This window comes from Phacochoerus africanus, chromosome 6 (genome assembly GCF_016906955.1).
Source record: "Phacochoerus africanus isolate WHEZ1 chromosome 6, ROS_Pafr_v1, whole genome shotgun sequence".
Lineage (NCBI taxonomy): Eukaryota > Metazoa > Chordata > Mammalia > Artiodactyla > Suidae > Phacochoerus > Phacochoerus africanus.
In genome coordinates, this window is record NC_062549.1 from 81,790,550 (window position 1) to 81,818,116 (window position 27,567).

Consider the following 27,567-nt stretch of genomic DNA (forward strand, 5'->3'; position numbering starts at 1 on the left):
GTTAAGCAAGTATATGAAAACAGAGTAAAATTATTAGCATTAAGGAAATGAAAATTAATACTGAAATGAAATACTACTACATGAAGTTATAATTTAAAAAAAAAGAACATACCAAGTGTCGGTAAGGAAATGGACAAACTGGAATTCTTATACATTACTGGAGGAAAATTAACATAGTACAGCTACTTTTGAAAACAGATGAGTAGCTTCTTAAAAGTTACATACAGACCAACAACTCCACTCATAGAAATCTAACCAAGAGAAATGAGAACATGGGTCCACAGACTTATACACAAATTTTTATACAAACATTAATTATAACAGTCAAAAGTACAAACAACTTAAATGTTCATCAACCAAGGAGTGAATAAACAAAATATAGTATACCATAGGAAGAATACTATTCTGTGATAAAAAGGGACAAAATGCTCTTTGGGAGTATGTTGAGTATAAATTTAACCACAGGCACATTTTATGCCTAATTATACATTACCTTCAATAAACCAAAATGTACTTTAAGTCTTTCTATGATGTGATATTTATAGAAAAGAACATAAGTGGAACCTAAAGCCTATGGTGACTATTAAAAGCATTTTTATGACAATGGAATGAACTGATGTTCATTTCCTCATGTCTATGAGTCAGCTATTTGCTCTAGCACTCCAGAAAGCAGAAGATAGGGTCATTTTTATTGCTAGTCACCAACACTATTCGTATACCTTAAATAAACAAAGCCTTTGTAGTTTAGCTTCCTTATTATTTAGTTTTTGCTTTCCATGTTAAATATGAATGTCTAGTAGTCAAGAAAGTGCAACTTTGGCTATATTACTGCACTGAAAAGAGCTAGACCTATAGGACAGCTTAGCAAATGGCACTTATGTTCAACCATATGGGTAGACAGTTTCAATGAGTAGTTATATAATCAGGCAATAAAACACCAGTTATAAACAGAGGGTTGTCCTGTCAACAATTTAAAAAGTAGAATATGTTCATTGTTCTTTTCAAAGGCTAACCTCTGATTCATTTTGTTTCTTTCCCTTCGTAACTGATTTCTATTAAATCCTTCCCCAGTTAAGGGTTGATTCAGGATTGCTAATCACATACTCAATAAGCTAGAACCTCACAACAGGAGATCCCTTGAAACTTCTGCTTTATAGGGGCTGGGCATATACTCAAAAGCACTTGACACATGAAACAAGTGCTGGACAAATCTGCTGAACAAATGAAAATAATTACATTGTAAATAATTTTTTACTTAAGAGTATTGAAAGAATGTACTTATTGCTGGCATATAAGCTGAAAAAAGGACTGTCCTGCTGCTAAGGGTCATGAGCAAACTCAAGCCCTCCAGTCTCTAGTGTGGCACATTCATAATAGTCTATTACAGAGAGAACATATTTTTTTTTTTTTTGGTATTTCTTTGGGCCGCTCTGGCGGCATATGGAGGTTCCCAGGCTAGGGGTCAAATCGGAGCTGTAGTCTCCAGCCTACGCCAGAGCCACAGCAACTCGGGATCCGAGCCACATCTGCAACCTACACCACAGCTCACGGCAACGCCGGATCGTTAACCCACTGAGCAAGGGCAGGGACCGAACCCGCAACCTCATGGTTCCTAGTTGGATTCGTTAACCACTGCGCCACGACGGGAACTCCCCCAGAGAGAACATCTTAATTTTTTCAGCAGTAGCTATATTTTTATTATAATTATATCAAGGTATGAGATATATCTGATATGTAATATACATGTAATTGATAGATACTAGCATATGTCAAATCTGTGTATAACTATATTAAAAATACCCAATTTCATCTTAATAAAGTTTAACTTGACTATATCATTTGAAATAGCAACCCTGTTCCCACAACATAGCCCCACATCTGTGATCCTCTTTTTGTTTTGTTTTATATATCATTTCTCACCTTGTAACATACAATATGATTTACTTATTTAGTATATTTATTATTTATTGTCTTTTCTCCTTACTAGAAGGTGAATTCCATGAAGGCGGTGAAAATTTTTGACTTCCTAAATATAATATTCCTTATATTATACAATAGTTTTTTAATTTCCAAAGATCTAGATATTAATGTATCAATTTTACATATATGTATGTTAAACATTATAATTACAAAACCCTTGGGTTCTGTAAATGAATGGGCCTTAAGGATAGAATGTATAGATATAAAATTCAGAATAAGACCCACTTATATATTTTACCTCTTCTTTTTCCCTTCCTTTCAAATGATCACATTCTAATTACTGGGCTGGAAATTCAGAAATCTGAACTTATTAGAACGAAGTAGGCCAAAGGATGCTGAGACTTTGCACTTTTTTTTTTTTTTGCTATTGGGTTCTAGGTGTTTGAAGTAATTGGAATTCTGACTTCCAGGGAATATAATAGTTCATTGATATGTTCCAAGTGTCTAGAACAGTGTCAGCTACATAAGTGCTCAATAATTATTTGTTAAATGATTTAAAATATGTGATTCTATGTAGAATCTGAATGTTGTCTGTAAAGTGTATTACTTTGAATAGTTTTATAGGAGACACCTATAATTATGTCTCCTTAATTCTTGGCACTTATTTAATCTCTTTTTGGTTACTCAAGTTAAATAAATATTGACTTTTCTAAGTCAAAGCATTCCTTCAAGTGTTTATTTATTGAAAGAGAGTTGCTCAAATTTATGCTGCTCTCTTCCTCATACTGTGCACTTACTTATTTCTCTACTGTGTATAATGAGGGGCAGAAAATTAGGGGAGTTTTATCTATTTCTGGGGTCTTTTTTCACAATGGACATTTAAAACGTACAGGTAAACCTAGCATTAACCAGTGGAGAGGGAAAACACATGGCACTTTCATATATACATATTCAAATCCCATAGTCTTCGATGAGTCATAAATTCCAACCATGCTTCTATTGCCTACAACTAATATATAATCATTTATTGATGTTTCACAACTTCAGACTTCGAAAAGCATAAAGTCCATCCAAGTGAAAGGCCCTGGATAGTAGAAACCTTCTTTTCTTTTTGTACCTGCCTTTACGTAAATCATCCTATTCTTACACCTTCTGAATTCTCCTTCTTTGTACAGTTATTGATAGCTCAAGGGTGCTCACATCAAAGAGAAGGGGAAAGAGGACTTTATTTTTCCAGCTTCACTTTGGTAAATTGACAAATAAAAATTATATAGGGATTAGGATCAAGACGGTGGAGGAGTAAGACATGGTTTTCATCTTCTTCCACAAACACATTAAAAAAAATCAATATGTAAAATGATTCACATGGAACATCTAATGAATGCTGGCAGAAGCTCTTAAACCTCCAAAAATGGCAAGGAACCCTCCACATAACTGGGTAGAACAAAAGGGAAAAAAAGAGAGAGAGAGAAGACAAAAAAAGAAATCAGGAAGGGACCAGCACTTCTGAGGGGGAGTTGTGAAAAAGGAAAGGAATCCACACCCTGGAAGGCCACCTAACTGATACAGAAAACAGCTGAGAAGGAGGGGAAGCCTCAAAAACCTCAGAGAAAGGTGCAACAGACTGACTAAGGAGGGCAAAGCAGAGAGAGCACAGCACAGACCTTCATACCACTAGCTCCAGACACCACAGCCTGAGACCCTGTTGGGGGGCAGTGCTGGGCACTGAGACTCAGGCTTCAAAGGCCAGTCCCAGGGACAGGACTAAGGTTGGCTGTGTGGGGACAACCTGAGGGCTAGAGAGTGGTACACCAAAGGGTGGGGAGCAGAGCGCCACGGCTGAAGTAGTGCAGGAGGTGGCCTGGGCACATAGGAGAAACAAGGTGCCTTTGTTGGGGAGGGTGAGAGGAGAGGGGTAGAACCACTATAGGGATATCTTTCTCTGCTCATGCATGGGTTCGTGGGTAGCAGGGTGCCTCTTGCGTAGGACATGGGCAAACTGCTGCAGCCATCTCAGACTCCAGAGGTGGGCATGGCCTGACACTACTAGGGGCTCATGAACGGCTACTACGTGTGACCCCAGTCACCTTGGGATTTGCTGTAGAGGAGGGCACTGCAACTGAGTATCACCTGTTGTTGCTCTTTTTACCCTGGGAACACACACACACTGCTGTTGCTGCTGCCAAAGGCTCTGGGTGCCACATATACCTGCCTGAGGGTCGCTGCCACTTCCCAGGGTCTTGCAACCAGGAGCAGCCTGTGCCACACACCCCCCACCCCCTGGCCGTGGGTCCTTGCCATTGTCAAGGGCCCAGCAACCAGGCACTGACCTCAGGCCCATCCATTGCCTCCATCTCCCTGAAAGCATGTGCAGGCCATATACCGCACACGCCCTATCAAGCGGATAACAGGCTGCATACACTGAGGAAGGAGAGAACAAGCATACAAAGCAAAAGCAGCCTTTACGCCAAAAAGAAAAAAAAAGGTAAGCCCTCACAAACTACGCAGAGGCACTCTTGCATATAAATAGCCCTCCAAAACTACAGTATTTATTTTCCCTAAACTCACAGAATAAGAAAAATATAAGCAAAATGAAGAAGCTCAGGAGGCATTCATGGTTAAAAGAACAAGAGAATTCATTCCCATGAAGGAGCAAACAATGAAACAGACCACTACAGTCTAACAGACACTGACTTAAAAAAGGAGATAGTGAAAATTCTGAAGGAATTAAGGGTGAATATGAAGGAATTAAGAGTAGATATAAACAGTAATACTGATTACTTTAGAAAAGAACTAGAAAATATAAGGAAAAGCCAAGAAAAGTTAGAAAATTCATTTTAAGAGACACAAGCTGCATTAAAGGCATTGAAGAGCTGAATGAATAATGCAGAGGAATAAATAAGTGATGTGGAAGATAGAATAATGGAAATCACCCAATCAGGACAGCAGACAGAAAACCAAATGAAAAAGCCTTAAGGCAATAGAAGAGATCTATGGGATAATATAAAGCAGCATAATTTATGCATTATATGGATTCCAGAAGGGGAAGAAAAAGAAAAGGGGATTGAAAATACATTTGAAGAAATTATGGGTGAAAAATTTCCAAGTCTAAAGAAAACAGATACCAAGATATAGGAAACACAGAGGGCCCCGAACAAGTTGAACTCAAACAGGCCAACACCAAAACATATTATAATAAAAATGGCATAAGTTAAAGATAAAGAGAGGATTCTAAAGGCAGCAAGAGAAAAACCAAGCATTAATTATAAGGGAAGCCCCATAAGGCTATCAGCTGATTTCTCTACAGAACACTACAAGCCAGAAGAGAGTCACAAAATATATTCAAAAGGGAAAGATATATTTTCTAAAAGGGAAAAATTTCCAGCCTAGAACACTCTACCCAGCAAGAATATCATTTAAAATAGAAGGAGAAATAGAATTTCTCCAGCAAACACAAACTGAGAGAACACAGAAGTACTAAACCCATTCTAAAAGAAATACTGAAAGGGCTCCTATAAATAAAAAGAAGAAGTAAGAATATATAGGAGGAGGATATCACAATTGGAAAATAATCAATTAAATAATCCAGTATACAGATCTAAAAAGAAATTAAAAAAAACTATTTGTAAAAGTGATGATAAACACAGAAATAGCAAAAGCATAAATATGAAGATATAAAAAAAGGATGTCAAAATCATAAAATGTGGGAAAGGAAAGTAAGAAAATCTAGATTCTTTTTTTTTTAGAATGTGTTTGAGCTTATAAGACTATCAGGCTAAAACAAGCAGATATAGAAAGGGGTTAACATACTTGAAAAACAGGGAAACCACAAATCAAAACCAAACAATACACTCACAAATACTAAAAAGAAAAGCACAGAAGCATAAAATAAAGGGAAATCATCCAACCAAAAAAAAAAGTAAGAAACAAAGGAGAAACATAGAGTCAACTAGAAAACAAGATTTAAAATGGCAATAAATATATATTTATCAAAAATTACCTTAGGGGGAAAAATGTAATTGTAATGTATACATGTAAGGATAACCTGACCCCCTTGCTGTACAGTGGGAAAAAAATAATAATAAATAATTTAAAAAAAAATTACCTTAGGAGTTCCTGTCGTGGCGCAGTGGTTAACGAATCTGACTAGGAACCATGAGGTTGTGGGTTCGATCCCTGCCCTTGCTCAGTGAGTTAACGATCTGGCGTTGCTGTGAGCTGTGGTGTGGTCACAGACACAGCTCGGATCCTGCATTGCTGTGGCTCTGGTGTAGGCCAGCAGCTACAGCTCCAATTAGACCCCTAGCCTGGGAACCTCCATATGCCAAGGGAATGGCCCAAGAAATGGCAAAAAGACAAAAAAAAAAAATTACCTTAAATGTCAATGACCGAATGCTCCAAGCAAAAGACACAGAGTGGCAGTCTGGATAAAAAAGCAAGAGCCTACAGTATGCTGCCTACAAAAGTCTCTACAAGAGACTAACCTTAGGACAAAGGACACATATAAACTGAAAGTGAGGGGATAAAAAAAGATACTTCATGTGAATGGAAATGATAGGAATGCGGGAGTCACAATACTCATATCAGACAAAATAGTCTTTAAGATAAAGATCATAAAGAAAGACAAAGAAGGACACTATTTAATGATAAAAGGGTCCATTCAAGAAGAGGATGTTACACTCATCAATATATATGCCCCTAAAATAGGAGCACCCAGATACATACGAGAAATACTAACAGACAAAAGGAGAAATCTACAGGAATACTATAATAGTAGGAGATTTTAACACTCCATGCACAACAATGGACAGATACTATAGATAGAAAATCAATAAGACAACACATATCCTAAATGACACAAAAGTTAGACAATTGATATTTTTAGGACATTACACCCCCAAAAACCAGAATATATATTCTTTTCAAGTACACATGGAACATTCTCAGGATTGACCATATACTGGGCACAAAACAAACTTCAACAAATTTAAGAGTACAGAAATTACTTCAAGCGTCTTCTTTGACCACAATGGCATGAAACTAGAAATCAGTCACAGGAAGGGAAATGAGAAAAAAACTGACCTCATGGATACTAAACAACACGCTACTTAAAAACCAGTGGGTCAGAATTCCCCTCATGGCTCAGTGGGAATAAATCTGACCAGTATCCATGAGGATGCAGGTTTGATCCCTGGCCTCGTTCAGTGGGTTAAGGATCCAGTGTTGCTATGAGCTGTGGTGTAAGTTGCAGATGTGGCTCAGATCTGGCATTGCTGTGGCTGTGGTGTAGGCTGGCGTCTACAGCTCTGATTTGACCCCTAGCCTGGGAACCTCCACATGCCACGAGTGCGGCCCTAAAAAGACAAAAACAAAAAACAAAGAAACAAACAAAAACAACCAACCAATGCATCAATGAGGAAATCAAAAGGGAAACCAAAAAATATCTCAAGACAAATGATAATTAAAACAAAACCATTTAAAATCTATGGGATGCCACAAAAACAGTGCTTAGAGGGAAATTCATAATGATAGAGGCCTTCCTCAAAAAAAGAAAAGTCTCAAATCAACAACTTAACCTACCAACTAAAAGACTTAGAAAACGAACAAACAAAACCTAAAGTTAGCATAAGGAAGGATAATATAAAGATCAGAGAGGAAATCAATAAAAGAGAGACTCAAAAAACAATAGAAAAAAATCAATAAAACCAAGAGCTGGTTCTTTGAAAGGTTAAACAAAATTGACATACCTCTGGGCAGACTCAGCAAGATGAGAGAAAGAACCCAAATAAGAAAATAAGAAATGAAAAAGGAGAAATCTCATCACACACTGCAAAAAAAACCCATAAGAGAATACCATGAACAATTATATGCCAACAAATTTGACAACCTAGAAGAAATGAATGACTTTCTAGAGACATACAGCCCACCAAAACTGAGTCAAGAAGAAATAGATCATTTAAATATATATACACAATGGAATACTCAGTCATAAAAAAGAACAAAATAATGCCATTTGCAGCAACATGGATGGAACTAGAGACTCTTATACTGAGTGAAGTAAGTCAGAAAGAGAAAAACAAATATCATATGATATCACTTATATCTAGAATCTATGGCACAAATGAACCTTTCCACGAAAAAGCTTTTTTTTGGTCTTTCTGCCTTTTCTTGAGCCGCTCCCGCGACATATGGAGGTTCCCAGACTAGGGGTTGAATCTGAGATGTAACCGCCAGCCTATGCCAGAGCCACAGCAACGTGTGATCCGAGCCACGTCTGCAACCTACACCACAGCTCACGGTAACACTGGATCCTTAACCCACTGAGCAAGGGCAGGGACCAAACCCGCAACCTCATGGTTTCTAGTTGGATTTGTTAACCACTGCGCCACGACGGGAACTCCGAAAAAGCATTTTTTTTTATGTCACCAAATTTTTAACACATTTTTATAGAAATCCTGGCTGTCAGGGTGAGGTATAAGGAAACCAAACTCTGCTTTGACATATTTTCTAAGGCCAGGCCCAAATCATAAATCATTACATATGTAACCCTGGAACATTTCCTATTTTTAAGTTAATTGACATAAGATTTATATTCTTTCTCCCTGCATATTAGTCTTTAGCCCTCCAATTTTTTCCCGTGTCAGTGTACCTTCTTTTAACAGCCCATCTCTTCTATCGCCTTTCCTTTCAAATAATCAATCACATTCTAATTTCTGGACTGGAAACTGAGTTTTTTAGAATAAAGGACTGTGAGAGACTCTCCTAAACTGTTCAAGCCTAGCTTACAAACTTTGTAGTAACTTGTTGAGGTTAGCTTTGTGACCCAATTTGTGATCAATTCTTGAGAATGTTCCATGTGCACTTGAGAAGAATGTATATTCTGATTTTTTTGGATGTGATGTCCTGAAAATGTTAAGTCTAACTTTTCTATTGTTTCCTTTAGGATCTCTGTTGCTTCATCAATTTTCTGTCTAGAGGTCTGTCCACCGATGTGAGTGGGGTGTTAAAGTCTCCTACTGTGATTGTATTCCCATCAATTTCTTCTTTTAGGTCTGTTAGTATTTGTTGGCGGTATCTGGGTGCTCCTATATTAGAGGCATATATATTGACAATTGTAATATCCTCTTCTTGAATGGCTCTTTTAACCATTAAATAGTGTCCTTCTTTGTCTTTCTTTATGGCCATTTTAAATTCTATTTTGTCTGATATGAGTATTGCTACTCCTGCTTTCCTATCTTATTTCTTTCAAGCCTCTTACACTTGTTCTTGGTTGCAACTGGATTCTAAGTGGTTGAAGTAACTGGAACTCTGACTTTTATGTAAATGGGGCCTGTTTCTGATTTTTACACCTATTCATTCCACATCTAATGCACATTCAGTTACACAATGCAAGGATTCTATAATTGTTATGTTTAACATACATTTCTTTGAAATTGATACATTAAAATCTAGATCTTTTATATTAAAACTGATAATGTAGTCATATTTTTCTGGCAAATTCCATACATAATTAAAATCTGAACGAATTATACTTAGGAAATATTTTCATTTCTTCCTGTTTTATTTTTGTTGAGAATGGGACAGTTCCTAAAATCCTGTCACTTGTCACTGCAATCTAAAAATCATCTTGCTTCCTCTTTATATATAAAGACCACCTCTAGGGAGGATTTGAGAAAATTCTAGTTGACCATTTTGACAGGCTTGAGAGCCAGAGCAAACATCTATTCTTTTTGACTACCTTTGGTCAATAAAGGTTTCATTTTGATTGGGCTGGGACCTGGGGTGGAGGTGGATGGAGGGGTGGAGAGACTTCCGGTCAAAAATATAGTAACTAATTTGCAATGTGCTTATCCACTGGTGAAAGCTGAAACTACCTTTGCACGTTAATGGTAAAGAAAATAAATATACTTCTAAAATTCAACAAAGTCCATTATCTTGTAAGACACAGGTACACGTGGGAAAACTCATAACCTAGAGAATAACCTTTCCCCAATTCTTACTAACCACCACGAACCTTGCGGCTGACGCGCGGTTTTCTTGGTTGCTACCTCGGAAGCTGCAACACAAGAGGTCGTTTGCCTGCACCTGGAGCAGCGCCAGAGCGGCCGCTCTTCTCAGACTGTCGTCAGCGCCTGCGCGGTCCACCGCGCGCAAGTAGTGAGAATAGCCCGGATGCAGGACGGCGGAGACGCGTCGTTTCCATGGCAACCGGGTCCTGATAGCTGCCGTGCAGGTGTCGGGGTTTCCCTCTGCTCATTGTCGGAGCTTAGAAAGAGGAGAGGAGAGCACCTCCGGCCATCTTTGTGACCCCAGCCGCTGCGACTTACACAGGCAGGCGGGAATAAAGCGGGGGCGAAGGGAAGGTGATGCGTGGATGTTTAAGGTGGGAGAGAGGGTAAAGGTGTAAACGTCAGGGACAGCTGGGAGGAAAAGTACTCCAAGAAGCGAGTGAAGTGACTTTGTGTGGGCGTCTCATCCTTCCAAGTCTGGGGTCCACGGAGCCTGGTGCTGGCCGGGGAGCCTGGCAGTTGAGCTTCGCTTCGCGTTGTGTGGGGGAAACCCTTCTGAGGGTAGCTTTGCTTCTAATATTTGTCATATTCTTTCACCTGTCAAAGTTCTCATCCTTAGGAGAAGTCATTCCTGAAATGTTAGCTTCCGTGAGGAGGCGAAGGTACTCATTTAGTTAGAGGTACCTCAGGACCATGGATACAAATTAAAGTTACCAGTAATGTTTGTAGAATATCATTTATTGTCATACCTTGTGGCAAATTATGACTTTAAAAAAAAAAGTTACTCATGGGATCATAATCTTGGCAGGATTCAGTAGTAAGAATGGACCAGATGGTCTCATGTTTTTAATGGGTTAGTGCTTGCTTAAGTACTTATTTTATATTAAAAGGTGTTCTCTTTGATGTTCTTCCTGTTCTCTTAGATTTTAAAAGACCATGTTTAAAGTAGTATAAGACTGGAGTTAATTAGATTAAATTTTAGGTTAATGTTTTGGAGTGTTTTAAACGTTGAAAGAAAGTTAGCAAAATTGTGTGTATATATGGACTTAGTTTAGACTCACACTAAAAGATCTGCAGTCACATACTCACATGGGATTTAGCAGGCACACTGGAGGAAGGAATTAATTTCCATCTCTTACTACAGTTGCCTATTAAGAGGGTGGTTCTGAGGTAAGCCACTCATAGATTTTTTTTTTTTTACTGATGTTGCAGTGAAATTGAAATGTATGAAACTCACAAAGAATAAGTGTTAGGTGATTGAATTTGTAGAAGATGTATTTTTGTTCCAGCCTGTTGACTGTGTACCATATGGCCACTACCCTGGGAATGAAGATTAAAAGAACTGAAAGGGGTTGAATATCTTATGACGCATTTGAAAAAGGCTTAAGGGACTTGGTAACAAGAGTGTATAATTTATGTTCTTTGTTTACTTGGGAACCAGCCATACATTTTTTTGATGTTATAGGAAAGAAATGGCACTTTTTATTTGATGAAATTCATTTACTTTCCCGAGTCACTTCAACTGTGGCTGTTTTTTTTTTCTTTTTAATTATGGCATAATAATGATTTAATCATATCTAATATGTTTAATTTGTAGTTTATTTTTATTTATTTTGCTCATTCTATGTTTTAGTTTTCACATGAGTGAGATACTTTGTAAATAATAAAGCATATCTACTAAATTCTTTAGGCAAGCATTTATTTACAAGTTCAGAACTATGTTCTTACAAAACTAAGGGAACGCACTGAAGAGTTCCATAGAAGTCTTTTTTTTTTTTTTTTTTTGGTGGCCTTGGCTATTTTATTGACCTCAGAGCACCCTTTGGATGCAGTTAAAAAAATAAACATACACAACAAGAACCAGAACTATAGGAAGGCTGGTGCCACCTGACCCCAGGAGAATATCCCCAAAGTGGATTTTTACAAAACGCCAGAGGAAGAAGTGAGGCAATCTGGTGCTGAGTCCAGGATTAGCCAATTGGCAGTAGCAGTCAATGAAGGGATGGGCAAGTGTGCCTCTTTCTCTTAAGAGCGAGTACAAACTGCACTGCCGTGGGTGAGTGTCAGGATGAGTTTCCCATCAACTAGTTCCCAAACAATTATTGTCTCAACTAGTTCCCAAAACAACTGTTGTCTCTTGTCCATTCCACTTCTGCACGGGGACAAGTTTGCCTCCATCCAGTGTCACAATGGGCTTGACCTTCCTGTCATCTGCTGTTGTCTCATCAAATTCCACTCCCAGCTTGAAGCTGATCTCTGAAAAATAGCATTATTTATGTAGATGTTTTGGATTACAGTGAGTTTTAGTTTATTCTGCATCATTCATGGCACCTCTACTTTTAATTGTTAGGTAAGAAAACAATAGCTTATGTAATTTAGACTGTCTTGCAGCTTAGGCGGTGTTAAATAAACTCACTCTGAAATATTGATTTGGTTTCTTCAGGTCACTTCAAAAGATTATCGCTCTTAACCTCTGCTTTACAAATTATTGAGGCATTACTTTGAGTCCCTTAGGAAGGTCCATTTCCTATTTTTAGTTTATTTAAAAATTTTTTTTTAATTGTTTGGCTATACCCACAGCATATGGAAGTTCCCAGGGCAGGACTCAAACCTGCGCCATAGCACTGAGCGGAGCCATTGCCGTGACAATGCTGTTTACCTAACCTGCTGCTCCACAAGGGAATTCCTCCTATTTTTAGTTTAAAATAAGTATCTAGAAGGAATTATTGTCCAACTAATACATTAGAAATAGTTATAATCCAGTTGAATAATTGGGTTGAATAATTAACATTCGGTATACTTAAAACTAACTCTGTCTTGAGAGGGAAAGGGAAGTAGTATAAAGAACTATGCAAAGAGTGAAATGAGCCAGAAAGACAAAGACAAATACCATATGATATCACTTATAACTGGAATCTAATATCCAGCACAAATGAACATCTCCACAGAAAAGAAAATCATGGACTTGGAAAACAGACTTGTGGCTGCCCGATGGGAGAGGGAGGGAGTGGGAGGGATCGGGAGCTTGGGATTATCAGACACAATTTAGAATAGATTTACAAGGAGATCCTGCTGAGTAGCATTGAGAACTATGTCTAGATACTCATGTTGCAACAGAACAAAGGGTGGGGAAAAAAATGTAAATGTATACATGTAAGGATAACTTGATCCCCTTGCTGTACAGTGGGAAAATAAAATAAAATAAAAACTATGCAAAGAAAAGTGATATTTAAATGAAACAGACAGACTTTAGAATTAAAGTCTTGAATTTATTCTGGCACTGATAATTTATTTTAGATTGAGCCTCATTATGGTACTATACATTTGTTTTAAAATTCTCTTGCTTTTCATAAATTGGCAGTTATTTACTAATTTTCATCTTATAGAAAAGGTTTAAATAAACCTTAATGGTCATCTAGCTCAACATTTTTCTAAAGTTCCAGTCTCCTTTAAAACAGTCATGCCAGGAGTTCCCGTCGTGGCGCAGTGGTTAACGAATCCAACTAGGAACCATGAGGTTGCGGGTTCGGTCCCTGCCCTTGCTCAGTGGGTTAACGATCCGGCGTTGCCGTGAGCTGTGGTGTAGGTTGCAGATGCGGCTCGGATCCCGCGTTGCTGTGGCTCTGGGGTAGGCCGGTGGCTGCAGCTCCGATTGGACCCCTAGCCTGGGAACCTCCATATGCCGTGGGAGCGGCCCAAGAAATAGCAAAAAGACAAAAAAAAAAATAAATAAATAAATAAATAAAACAGTCATGCCATGATCATCTTTGGAGCTATGTATAAATATTCGATTGACAGGGAATGCAGCTCACTTCACTTCAGGACAAGTTTGAAAATGTAAATCCTGTCTTAACATTGTCTCAAAATTTGCTCCTGATTTTCTAGCTCTTGGTACTAGTCTTACTATTTGAAATGATGTAAGTCCAATCCTCCTTCATACAGTGACCATTTAAGTATTGTAAAGCTGAAGTTCCCATTGTGGTTCAGCAGATTAAGAACCTGACATAGTGTCCATGAGGGTGTGGATTTGATCCCTGTCCTCACTCAGTGGGTTAAGGATCCAGTGTTGCAGAAAGCTGTGTGTAGGTTGCAGATGTGGCTCTGACAGAGCATTGCTGTGGCTGTGGCTTAGGCCTGCAGCTGACCCGTAGCCCAGGGATTTCCATATGCTGCAGGTGCAGCCCTGAAAAGAAAACAATATTGTGAAGCAGTTGTAATGACTCACCTTTAGGAAATTTCTTTAGGCTAACATTCCAGGATTTTCAAGTGTTCCTCAGAATCTGGCTTTGTCACCTGCCTTCTTCCCTCTTCCTTCTCTTTTATCCCTGTTCCTCCTGGTTTGCCAGCCTATAAATGTGTTCCAGCTTGTCTTTTGTTCTCTAAGTTGTAGCAAACTAGATATAGAGCTTCATGTGTTATATGTACCTCAAGTCTCAGCCTTGGAGCCCATTTACATTTTTGTCCTCACCATTTTTTTTTTTTTGGTCTTTTTAGGGCCACACCTGAGGCATATGGAGGTTCCCAGGCTAGGGGTCTAATCGGAGCTACAGCTGCTGGCCTATGCCAGAGTCACAGCAATGCCAGATCCGAGCGGCGTCTGTGAGCCACACCACAGCTCACGGCAATGCCGTATCCTTAACCCACTGAGCAGGGCCAGGGATCGAACCTGCAACCTCATGGTTCCTAGCTGGATTCGTTTCTGCTGCGCCACGATGGGAACTCCATCATTTTTTTGTTTTTTAATTTAAGTATAGTTGGTTTACAATGTTTGTTAGTTTCTGGTGTAAAGCAAAATGATTCAGATGTATATGTATATCTCATATTTTTATAGGATATTGAATATAGTTCCCTGTGCTAGGTCCTTCTTATTTATCTATTTTATATACAATAGTTTGCATCTGCTAATCCGAAACTCCTAGTTTATCCCTCTCTCATCTCCTTTCCCCTTTGGTAACCATAAGTTTGTTTTCTATGTCTGTGAGTCTATTTCTGTTTTATAAGTAAGTTCATTTGTGACATATTTTAGATTCCACATATAAATGTTATCATGTGGTATTTGTCTTTCTCTTTCTGACTTAGTATGATAATCTCTAGGTCCATCCATATTACTGCAAATAGCATTATTGCATTCTTTTTTTATGGATGAGTAATATTCCATTATATGTAAGTACCACATCTTCTTTATCCATTCATCTGTGATGGACATTTAGGTGGCTTCCGTGTCTTGGCTATTGTAAACCGTGCTGCTCTGAACATTGGTATGTTTTTTTTTTTTTTAATTATCTCATTCTTTTAACTCATTTTGAACTTACTGTGCACTAAAATCTATTAAAAGGTTTTTCACACATAGTACTGAAAAGCTTTATGTCTTCTCTTAGCTAGTACTTGTGCAGCTAGTGCAAAGATGGTCTTCCACATGCTTTCATTATCATTTCATGATGAACAATAGAAGGGAAAAAATGTATGTCTTGCTTTAGTGAAGTTGGCACCAGGTTAGGTAGTCTGGTCAAACTTTTGAGGAGAATAAAGTGAAGGTAATAGTCAAAGCAAAGTTTGTGGATATTTATTGAATCAAGTATAATACCTCTCATTTTGTAACTTTAAAAATGTTCCTAGGGGTACCCTTCATGTACCCTTCATGGCGCAGCAGAAACGAATCTGACTGGGAACCAGGAGATTATGGGTTATGGATCCAGCGTTGCCGTGAGCTGTGATATAGGTCGCAAACGAGGCTTGGATCCTGTGTTGCTGTGGCTGTGGTGTAGGCCGGCAGCTGTAGCTCAGATTTGACCCAGGTTCCCAGGCTACAGCTCTGATTCCTAGCTGTAGCCTAGGAACCTCCATATGCTTCGGGTGCAGCCCCAAAAAGCAAAAAAAAAAAAGTGCTTATACCTCGTGTGTTCTTGACATCTGTACTTTCTACTTCCCGTAAAGGTTTTAGGCAACTTATTCTTGGTGTAGGATTCAGAAGCAGAATCCCAGGTGTTTGGGGCTCTAAAGATCCTATTTCTACAGTTCTATTGAAATTAGACCTAAAATTCTAAGTACCTTAGGAGAGCTTTGCTCATTTGTTTTTGTTTTAGTCAGTTGTGGAAAATATGCAGATTATTGCTGTATATTTCTCCCTTTGGCTATTTTGTGACAATTAGATCCATATAAACAATTTTCCCTCAATTCTTTTCTTCTTGAACAGATAATATGATATCAAATTAACTCCTTCTCAATCCTTCCAGACCCTTCTTCAGGAGCACATTTGTTTTCAGGCCACACTAGAAAATTCCGTGCACTTGTGTGTTTGTAGTTTCTCATGCTCTCTCTTGTCTGGAATAGCAGATGAACTTTCATACTCAATATTCAAACCCATCTTAGTGTTCCTTAATATTTTCAATTTTAAACTTAGTTGCTTTTTTGTACTTCCTTCCATAATCCTTTATAAGATACCTTTATTCCAGTAACCTACCTTTCAATTTATGTATTTTATGTACATTTGTTTTCTCTGTCAGGGCTCAATGGCATAATTCTATATTATAATCTTTATCAGAATATTGTAGGTGTTCAGCAAATGTTTGTCAAAATTGTAATATATATTACAGTTATATGCACATATAAAGTATGCTCTTGCACATAAAGACATATTATAGGTAAAGACTGAAATGCTTCTTTTGTTTGAAAAATTATGGACCAGAAAATTAGGGCTTGGAATTGACCTCAATTTGCAGATAACTTTAGTTTGTTTTCTTAAAAATGGCAGAATATATGCACCATTTACACAAAACATTTATTAACTTTCATCTGACATCCTTGGTTATTGTCACTGTCTTCCAGATAGTATTTGGCATCATAGTTTGTTTTTTTATGATAAAATGTATTTTATCTACAGTTGACAACTGTTTGACTTCTGTGGAAGTTAGCATTTGCTGTTATCGAGTCACTTGTCATGTAGTTAAAAAAAAAACTCAGATAACAAATTATGCTGTATAAATTACCAGAATGGTTTAGAAACTGAGGATGAGAATATAATAGTTTGTATTTGAACATAAGAAAATGTGAATGAATGAGACTAAAAAGTCCATTTATCAGCTTGGATCTAGATAATGATTGGCAGAGGATGTGGAAAATCCTTTTCAAAGCCTCATAGTCTTCCTATCCACCTTTTTTAGTCTCTTTTTAAATTAGGGTATAAGGAATTGGGAGGAGGTAGGATGGTTGTGAGTGGTACACCTAGAAAAGTCTGGCCTTTGTAAGTCTTTCTTTTATGGTGTACCAATTTGTTTATCTTGAACATTCCATAATATGTGTTTCTATGTGTTAATTAGCTTATTTTCAACATTAATCTCCATACTCCATACTTTCCCTAAAGTGAACATAACATATACCTTCTCTCTTTTAATCTTATAGCATTATCCTTTAACAAACAGAAAATGGATGAAAATAAAGATCCTGATTCAAAAGACAGTGGAGAATATGAAGATGACTTTGAAAAGGACCTGGAATGGTTAATTAATGAAAAAGAAAAAAGTGGCGCCAGCATAATAGAGGTATATATAAATTGCCAACAGCATTCTCATAGTTATATTAACAAAGTGCTTTGTAGTTCTTGAGTTTCACATATATTATCTAAATCTCACAAAATTCCTTCAATATACATAGAATAAGTATCATTAGCCCCATTTTATTTATTTATTTAATTTATTTATTTTTTAGGACCACACTTGTGGCATATGGAGATTCCCAGGCTAGGAGTCCAATCAGAGCTGCAGCTGCCAGCCTACACCACAGCCACAGCATTGCAGGATCTGAGCTGTGCCTGCAACTTACACCACAGCTTACAGCAACACTGGATCCTTAACCCACTGAGCAAGGCCAGGGATCGAACTGCAACCTTGTGGTTACTAGTCGGATTCATTTCCACTACACCACAACGGGAACTCCTCATTAAGCACCATTATTTATTTATTTATTTATTTATTTATTTATTTATTTATTTTTATTACTCAAATGAATTTATCACATCTGTAGTTATATAATGATCATAACAATCCAATTTTACAGGATTTCCATCCCATAACCCAAGCACATTCCCCACTCCCCAAACTGTCTCCTCTGGAGACCATAAGTTTTTCAGTGTCTGTGAGTCAGCATCTGTTCTGCAAAGAAGTTCAGTCTGTCCTTTTTTGAAATTCCACATGTCAGTGAAAGCATTTGATGTTGGTGTTTCATTGTATGGCTGACTTCTCTTAGTATGATAATTTCTAGGTCCATCCATGTTGTTAAAAATGCTGATATTTCGTTCATTTTAATGGCTGAGTAATATTCCGTTGTGTATATGTACCACATCTTCTTGATCCACTCCTCTGTTGATGGATATTTAGGTTGTTTCCATGTCTTGGCTATTGCAAATAGTGCTGCAGTGAACATCAGAGTACATGCGTCTTTTAAAGTCGTGGTTTTCTATGGATAGATGGCCAGGAATGGGATTTCATTAAGTCCCATTTTAGAGATGAGGAAATTGAGGCATAGAAAATTTAAATGTTGTGTCCTAAGGCATAGGGCTAATTAGTGAGAGAACAGGTATTAAGTTATTGCTTAATAAAGCTAAGATTATAATTTAAACATTATAATTCATATAATATAAATAAATAATATATTTATTGCATCAAAAGTAAAAACAAATGTAGTTAATTCTGCTTTATGTGAACTTTTGTAAAATCATGGGGTTATACTTTTAAGAATACATGAAGAGTTAAGCAAATCCTCAAAAACATGTTCTTTCAGTTAATATTTGAAAACTTGAAAGTGAATTTTAGGGAAATGAATTACATTAAAAAGTAAAGGGTCAAAGACTGAGTCATAGGAATATTTGTAGTAAAAAGTGGATCCATTAAACATGATCATATACAATTTATCAGGCAATAAGTAATGGAAATCCAGGAAAATGAACCAGTTTCTGGTCTTAGAAGTTTCCTTCTTTCTGTCTTTGCATATATGCAATGTGTATGTATATTTATATATAATATATATATGCATAATAATTACATAATTAATTATGTTATATGTAAATATTTATAATATAATTAGTGTTAATAAATAGGGAAGTAATGAAGAAAAGGACCAAGACTGGGATGAGAATTGGTGACTTTAGAGAGACATTGATCAGAGTATTTACAGCAGAAGCCAGGTTTAAGAGGGTAAAGGAAAAGAATATGAGGAAATGAAGGCAGTAAGTTTTACATCACAACCTTCTCTTAGCTTTCTTATACAGTGGAGAAGACAGATGGGATAGATATTTGAAAAAAGCAACAGAGTTGAAAGACTTTTCTAAGATGGCTTTTACATGGAAGTTTTATGTATTTTTAGCAGAAGAATAAAATGAGTAGGGGTAGAGATACCCAGAGCAGTAGTGCTGAAGGAAGGGTGTGAGATCCATAGCATAGCGTGGTAGAATTGTGGAAGTGATAAGAATCATTCATTGTTTTATTTCTTTATTCACTCAACAAAAATAATGATAAGCTGCCATGTGTCAGAGACTGGTCTATGTGTGAGGGATACAGCACTAGTCAAAACAGAATGCTCTAATGAATCTGGGGCATTCCAGTGGATTACTATAATCACTTCTTCCTTTGAGGCTGGTAGGAAGAAAGGATGACAGAGCTTGCAGCAGGGATGAGGATTAGGGAAAGATTTTGTTGCAGTGTGTTTTAAAAAGAAGTAAAAGCTAAAGGAAAATTTGGAACAAATATTGTAGAAATGAACCAGAGATACAAATAAGGCTAAAAGAACAGTTACAATGCAGAGATCTTAGTTTAATCTTAATTATTTGGTAGTCATTTTAGGGGGTCAGGTTTATTTGTTTATTGGATATCCAGAAGGTTAGGGAAAGGAAGCTGTCAGAAATGATGACTGTGAGCTAATAAAAGAGGAAGATAGTTTTAAGAGGTTGAAGAGAGCAAGAAGTAGTATCCCGCACAGAACTCTTTCAAGAGTAGAGCATTGTTTGAGAAAGAGAAAAACTTACATATTTTAGGGGCAAAGTGTTTGGTGGGTGAGGATGTATGTGTGCAGGAGAGATGTTGGGTAAGAAGCCAGGTTAAGATGCTGGGTTAGGAACATGTGGAGTAGGGTTTTGTGTTGTGATAATGCCAGTGTACAGTTCCTGTGGAATTAAATTTTTTTATTTATTTAGTCTTTTTTTTCTATTTCTTGGGCCGCTCCCGTGGCATATGGAGGTTCCCAAGCTAGGGGTCGAATCAGAGCTGTAGCCGCGGGATCCGAGCCACGTCTGCAACCTACATCACAGCTCACGGCAACGCCAGATCTTTAACCGACTGAGCAAGGGCAGGGACCGAACTCGCAACCTCATGGTTCCTTGTCAGATTCTTTAACCACTCTGCCACAACGGGAACTCCTAAATTTTTTTTTAAAAAGTTTTATAATGGTGTTTAACATAGATTACTGGAGTCTTTGAAGCCTTTGAAGATAGTTGAGGAAGGAAAATCTGATTGAAAGGTAAGACTTGACCTGAAATTTGGGTAGTTCCTTAAGAAAGTAGCAGCAATAATAATCTGAAAAGATTATAGGAATCTCAGAATGATTAGGACTTGATCAAAGGCAGTGACATTGTAATTGTCCTAGGGAGAAAGATACTTTTTTGAAAAATACAAATATTACAAGGAAAACACATTTAATCTTCTGAAAAAATAATAAATATAAAAATATTTTAATAAAATATAATCTGAAAATGTAAAGGGAGGAAAATTTTATAGAAGGAGAAATATTAAAATAATATTGTGCTATTTGTAGTTAGCATAAAATCTTTTAAAAATAATCACTCTAGTACTTGGCATATCAGATTCAAATTTGCAGTTAAATTTTTCCTGAAGTGCTTTTCCCTTATAAATATGAGTTAGAAAATTGTGATTGAAGTGTGAACAGGGAACATGTAGATTTTTCCCATTCATAAAATAAATTACATCAATATGAAAATACATTTTTGGATTGTCTACATATACATGGACAGAGTCTCAATTTTTACTGAAAAAGAATCTCATCTTCTGTTTTTTAAGATGGCTGGTGGGAATGAAGAGAATATTAACCAAGACTTAAAACAGAATGAAACAGAAATAGAACACACTGAACAGCTTTCTGATCCTGACAAATCTTTGAAGGATGAGGGTTCATTAAGAAGAAATGACTTCATTTCTGTACCAAGTTTTCAACCTCTGGATCCCATATCAGATTCAGACAGTGAAAACTCCTTACAGGAATCCAAATTGGAAAGCCAGCAAGACCTGGAGGAAGAAGAGGATGAGGAAGTAAGGAGATACATTATGGAAAAAATTATACAAGCCAACAAACTTCTACAAAATGAAGAACCTGTGAATGATAAAAGGGAACGGAAACTTAAGTTCAAGGACAAACTAGTTGATTTGGAAGTTCCTCCTCTGGAAGACACTGATACAGGCAAAAATCATTTTGAAAATGAAAGTAATGTGTCTGGAAAACTGTCACAATTATGTATTTCCAATGAATTTGGACAAGAAAATGTGCTCCTATCACTTACTGATGCAAGGTGTGAAGAAAACAAGGATAGGAAAATACTGGTAGAGAGAGATGGAAAATTTGAACTTCTGAATTTACAAGACATTGAGAGTCAGGGGTTTTTGCCCCCCATTAATAATGCTAATAGTACAGTGGAAAATGAGCCTCAGCAGTTGTCACCCAGATCTTCCAATTCATCTGTCAGTGGAGTCAAGAAAGAAGAACCAATAATGAAAATGCATGCTATTGCTTACTCATCAACAGAAGAGCCACTGGCTTACATCCCTCAGCCCCCACCCAACCCCAAGACTTATCCAGGCTCTGCTGCCAACTCAGATGGAAGTAAGGGGAATGGGAAATCTAATCATAGGACGCAGTCTGCAGATGTATCTCCAGTGACCTCAACATACTGTCTTTCTCCTCGACAGAAAGAACTGCAAAAACGACTGGAACAAAAGAGAGAAAGGCTAAAGAGAGAGGTGAGAACACAAGGGGTTATTATATTGAAAGTTGAATATGTTTTCATATTTTATAAATGCAGTAGGCCTTAAAATGGTTCTTCAAATTATTGGATGTATTTACTTGGCTTTTTTTTTTTCTGTTGTTAGATTAAGGAGTTAAGTGATAAGAGTCTGTATTTATGGAACAGACACCATGATTACCTTGACCCTCTCTGGTTAGAGCTAGAGGGGACCTCAGTGATGACTTCATTTGATCCTTTTTAATTTCAAAGGTGAGGCTCAGAGAGTTTAAGTGACTGCTGAAAGTAGTCTAGATATGAGACAGGTGAACATCAGAGGTCAGGTGGAAAAATTAAAACACAAATTTGTTGGGGTTTAGGAGGCAACAGATGGAATTGGGGTATAATTCTCTGGTGAGTGTGTGTGTGTGTGTGTGTGTGTGTGTGTGTATTTCATATATCTTCCAGGCCCGCTGGTGGAACAAATTTTCACAGATTGAGATATGGCGAAGTCATGTTGGCTTATACGTGGTTTGTCTTATTTAAACTTTATGCTAACTAGAACAGCCTGTCTTATGGCCTGTCAAACGTACATTATACATCTGTTTTTACCATTAAAAAAAAAAAAAGATCATGTTGCAACAGAACAAAGGGTGGGGGGAAAAATGTAATTGTGATGTATACATGTAAGGATAACCTGACCCCCTTGCTGTACAGTGGGAAAATAAAAAATTTAAAAAAAAAAAGAATGTATTTACCAGATTGTTTAGAATGTCTACTTTGAAGATAGGATAAATGCTCCGCCTCTTCCCTTGACACTAGTGCTGGTACCCCTTCCAAGATGAGGTTCCCTTCCTAGACACTGAGATCATACTGATTTCCTATGTACATGTTAATATGTCTCTTTGGAAACCTTGAGGGAACATATCCCTTTCTTGTTTGATGTTTGTTCTTTGTTCTGGCAAGATATAAAACTATGATGGATTGGAAACTTGAGGTTAATAGATGTAGACTATTGCCTTTGGAATGGATAAGCAGTGAGAACCTGCTGTGTAGCACTGGGAACTATGTCTAGTCGCTTACGATGGAGCATGATAATTGAGAAAAAAGAATGTATGCTTGTAGTGTAACTGGGTCACCATGCTGTACAGTAGAAAACTGACAGAACACTGTAAACTAGCTATAATGAAAAAAAATAAAAATCATTATAAAATTGTAAAAAAAAGAAAAAAAAAGTTAATGTGCAAAAAAAAAAAAAAACCCCAAACCAAAAAACTGTGGTTTAAGCAACCCAAGTGAAGCCAGGTGGCCATTGTGGATGTGGTTTCAGGTGTATCCCTGCATCACTGAGAACTTGAATTTTCTGAGCTATATAAAACTCAAGTATATCACCAGATGTTTTCAAAATAATATCTGCCAGCTGCAACCTTATGGTCTCAAGGTCTCTCTTTGTAACTATGCAGCCATTTCAGATACTAACCAATCCTTGCTTAACAAGTACCCTTATTTCTTGCCAGCTTCAATCCTAATTCTTGACAAACAATTTATGTAACTCTGTGGGTTTTACCTGTATATATGCCTCCCCCATTTTGCAGTCGGTTGGAATACAATTCAAGTTCTTGAATTTGTGTCTCCTGGACTGTAGTCCTCAGTGGCTTGAATAAAACTTTTTTCTATTACAGATTATTTTTGTCAACATTAAATTCCTTTATACCAGGAGTTAGTTTTAGATTAAGAATAATGAAATGTCAGAGTTCCTGTCGTGGCGCAGTGGAAATGAATCCAACAAGGAACCATGAGGTTGCAGGTTCGATCCCTGGCCTCGCTCAGTGGGTTAAGGATCCGGCATTGCCATGAGCTATGGTGTAGGTCACAGATGTGGCTCGGATCTGGTGTTGCTGTGGCTCTGGTATTGGACGGTAGCTGTAACTCCAATTAGACCCCTGGCCTGGGAACTTCCATATGCTGTGGGTGCAGCCCTAAAAAGACAAAAAGACCAAAAAAAAAAAAAAAAAGAATAATGAAATGTCTCCAGAATATCATATGGACTCCCAAGTTATTATTTGGGGGGAGCATTTGCTCTTAAATAAAAGTATTTAATAATTGAAAATTCTAAGTACTAAACCCGGGGCATTTTCTCTACTTAAATCAGCACCCTTATTCTCTGGATACTCTGATTACTGGATCCTTGACAGCATTAAGCTGAACCATATAAAATGTCTAACTGTAAATACTGAAGGGCAACAGAATCACAGTTAGTAGAACTTTACAATTAGAAGAAACCCCAAAGAATCACAGGTGAGAAAACTATAGAAAGTTTAAATAACTTTACCAAAGTCCCTCACTTTGTCTAGCAAAGTCAAAATCCCAGTTTTATTGTCATTTGTGAGGAATGGTATGTTTTCCATTATATGGGGAATTATGGAAATTTCTAGCATTTAAATCAGGAACTCACATTAACAGAAAAAGATGAAAAGTGAAGTTAGCCTATTGCACACTCGGGCAGGTATCTGAAAAGGTGCATATTTCATAATATTTTGCTTATGTGGCTACTGAAATCTGACAGACAGACTCAGCTTACTTGGTTCAGGTATAAAATGGATACTTAAAAGGATCTGTTAACTCAGAACTTTATAATAATACAGAATAACTTGTTAAGAGTAACTGAACTGTATGTTTGTTGTATCCACACATACATCTGTGTATCTGTGTATGTATTTCTGTAAAAGTTATTTATATATAGGAGGTTTTATATAATGCAGTGTCTTTTCATTAATGAACTAATGGTAATCTTTAACTGGTATGATTGATAGATAGTTCCGTTTTCTTCCTTCCTTCCTTCCTTCCTTCCTTCCTTCCTTCCTTCCTTCCTTCCTTCCTTCCTTCCTTCCTTCCTTCCTTCCTCCTTCCTTCCTCCTTCCTTCCTTCCTTCCTTCCTTCCTTCCTTCCTTCCTTCCTTCCTTCCTTTCTTTCTTTTCTACTTTCTTTGCTTTTTAGGGCCGCACCCGTGGCATACTGAAGTCTAGGGGTCTTAGACTAGGGGTCTAACAGAGCTACAGCTAGGGGTCCAATCAGGCTAGGGGTCCAATCAGAGCTACAGCTGCCGGCGTACATCACAGCCACAGCAATGTGGGATCTGAGCCGCTTCTGGCAACCTACACCACAGCTCATAGCAATGCTGGATCCTTAACCCACTGAGTGAGGCCAGGGATCGAACCCACATCCTCATGGATCCTAATCGGGTTCATTAACTGCTGAGCCCAAAGGGAACTCCCTAGTTCTATTTTCTTTTGATCTTCTTTTCTGGGTGTCGCATACTCTGTTCTGGGATATACTTTTCTTGTGTCAGGATTCTCATAACTAAAAAATTTCCCTTTGTTTATGTACTTGCTCAAGACATGGCCTTTAAGTGCTAATACTAAATATTTTTTAGTTGGTTTCAGGTGAAAGCTTTCCTTTTTTACGCCCATCGAAAATTTAGCTGGGTTGGACACTATACCCCGTCTCTCTATACTAAGTCCATCATTTCACTGTTCTCTCTCGCAACTGCAGTATCCGTGTTTGGCTGGTATATTCTATTTAATATATCCAAATGTTCTCCCTGGAAAATTAATTATCTTCCAAACTGTCTGTATTCACCCAAGGCATCCAAAACGCTTTTAAAAAAATGAACTTAAAATAATTATAAAATTTAATTTTTATAAATTCACATATACTATATGTTGTTAATAAATTCACATATTGTATAATGAGGCTTATAAATAGTATATAGGTATTATAAAAGCTACTTTATGCTGTTAATTGGATAGAATTTCTTCTTTCCTTCCTATATTTTATTCAATCAAAAAATTAAAAAGGCTTTCTGTATTATCAAAATGTAAGGAAAAAACTCTGAATTCCATTATTTGAATACTGTTTAAGTGTGGATTCTATAATTCAGTTTATTTCTATGCTAAAATTTTAGTCTTGGAAAAGACTTAAGAGATTTGTTAACACAACTTCATTTTGTAGATGAGAATAATGAGCTAAGTGGTTTGCCCAAATTAACATGGTATAATGGCAGTATGATTGTTATCCAGATCTCCTAGCGTCTAGCTTGGTGCAGTTTCCACAATGATATGCTGCTTTGCTCCTGTTAACTATTTTATGGCTCTTCGTAACTGGTTTAAGTATTTTCCTTTAAGTTTAAGTAACTGTCTTTTTATAATGTTAGTTAAGTAATTCAACTTAAAAAGAAAAAAAATTCTTACAGTTAACTAATCACTTAAAATTTTTTTTGGTAGCAGAAATATTACTTTGTTAATATACACTAGTTGAACATATTTTTAAAATTGTAGTAAAAATATCAAACAAACATGAAGGTAAAATTAACTCCTGTGTTTCTATCACTCAGATTCAAAAGTCATCGAGACTGATGTAGTTGTTTCATCTCTTCCTTTTTTGGCTGAGGTATTTTTAAAGCAAGTGCTTGACAGCCCATCATTGCTCACTTGTACACTTCAGAAATGATTGTGGACTTCAAAAAGAAAAAATTATGGCATTTTGTTTTGTAACCACAGTGCTAGGTATCACAATTAATACATTTAACAATAATGTAAAAATGTTTAAAACATTTATAGTGCTTCTATATAGACACCATATAGTGCTTCCGGAGTATGGTGTTTTTTTCATCTTTTGCATGGCTGCAACTTGAGGAATTAAATAGCAAAGGTAAACTAGAAAGGGAAGAAGAAACCCGAGGAATTCTTGAGCATCATGTTGTATAGTAGACTTCTGTAATTGTAGATTTTATCTCTAAAATTTAATTTATCTGAAAAATTTTCACTTTTTTTTCCCCTGAGCAAATTAGAGGTTTTTTTTTTTTTATTTAAAGAGAGACTAATGTACAGATGGAAATGTTTATTAGGGTCAGGGAATCTTAATTTAAGATCTCAAAATATATTCTATTTTGATAACTCATATATAATTTTACTAATTTTTTCCACCAGGAAGAACAAAGGAAAATAGAAGAAGAGAAAGAAAAGAAAAAGAGAATGACATGGTATTTAAAGCATGGTTGCAAAAGAGAGAGAGCAGGTCCTAGAAATGAAGAGAATTCAGCGAGCAAAGCAAATTGAAGACATGAACAGTAGAGTAAGTAAAACTTCTTTGTGAAAAATAAAGTTCATACAGATATGAAAGCTGAATTTGTTTACAGAATGGAGTCTGAATATCAGATTAAAAACCTATGAAAGAAGTATAAAAAGTGGCCCATGAACTATCCTTGCAAAAGATGCAACATGAAGGTGACTTTACAATTAAATTCTAAGAAGCCTTGTAAAAATCAAATGATTCCTATTTTTGAGATAGTATAACTTTGATATTCATATAGGCCTGTGCACACAAAAATCCTACAGACTGCTCTCACTTAAGAGTAGATGTATAGAAATCTTACATGAAAACTAACAGAGACATCAAATTATTTAATTTTTTAAAAAATTTGAAATATACAGAAAACCCAGTAGAAAGTTTTAAAAAATCACCAGTGTTCCTCCTATTTAAAAGTTGTATATAAGGTAAAACCTGGAAATTCATTCTAAGTCCTTCCAGGTTCATCTCCCAGTGGTATCCACTTTTGACAGTGTGCTAGAAATCTTTCCA

General features: G+C 36.9%; 1 protein-coding gene across 1 annotated transcript in view; it reads left to right on the top strand.

Annotated features, from left to right (window-relative positions):
* The first annotated feature begins 10,115 nt into the window (after positions 1 to 10,115).
* Positions 10,116 to 27,567, top strand: part of CCDC181 (coiled-coil domain containing 181) — a 32,615-nt gene continuing 15,163 nt past the window's right edge. The window contains 6 exon segments of the mRNA XM_047783986.1: positions 10,116 to 10,303; positions 17,328 to 17,467; positions 20,993 to 21,946; positions 26,916 to 26,952; positions 26,955 to 26,990; positions 26,993 to 27,060. Coding sequence (XP_047639942.1) covers positions 17,351 to 17,467; positions 20,993 to 21,946; positions 26,916 to 26,952; positions 26,955 to 26,990; positions 26,993 to 27,060 — 1,212 coding nt within the window. The 5' untranslated portion in view covers positions 10,116 to 10,303; positions 17,328 to 17,350.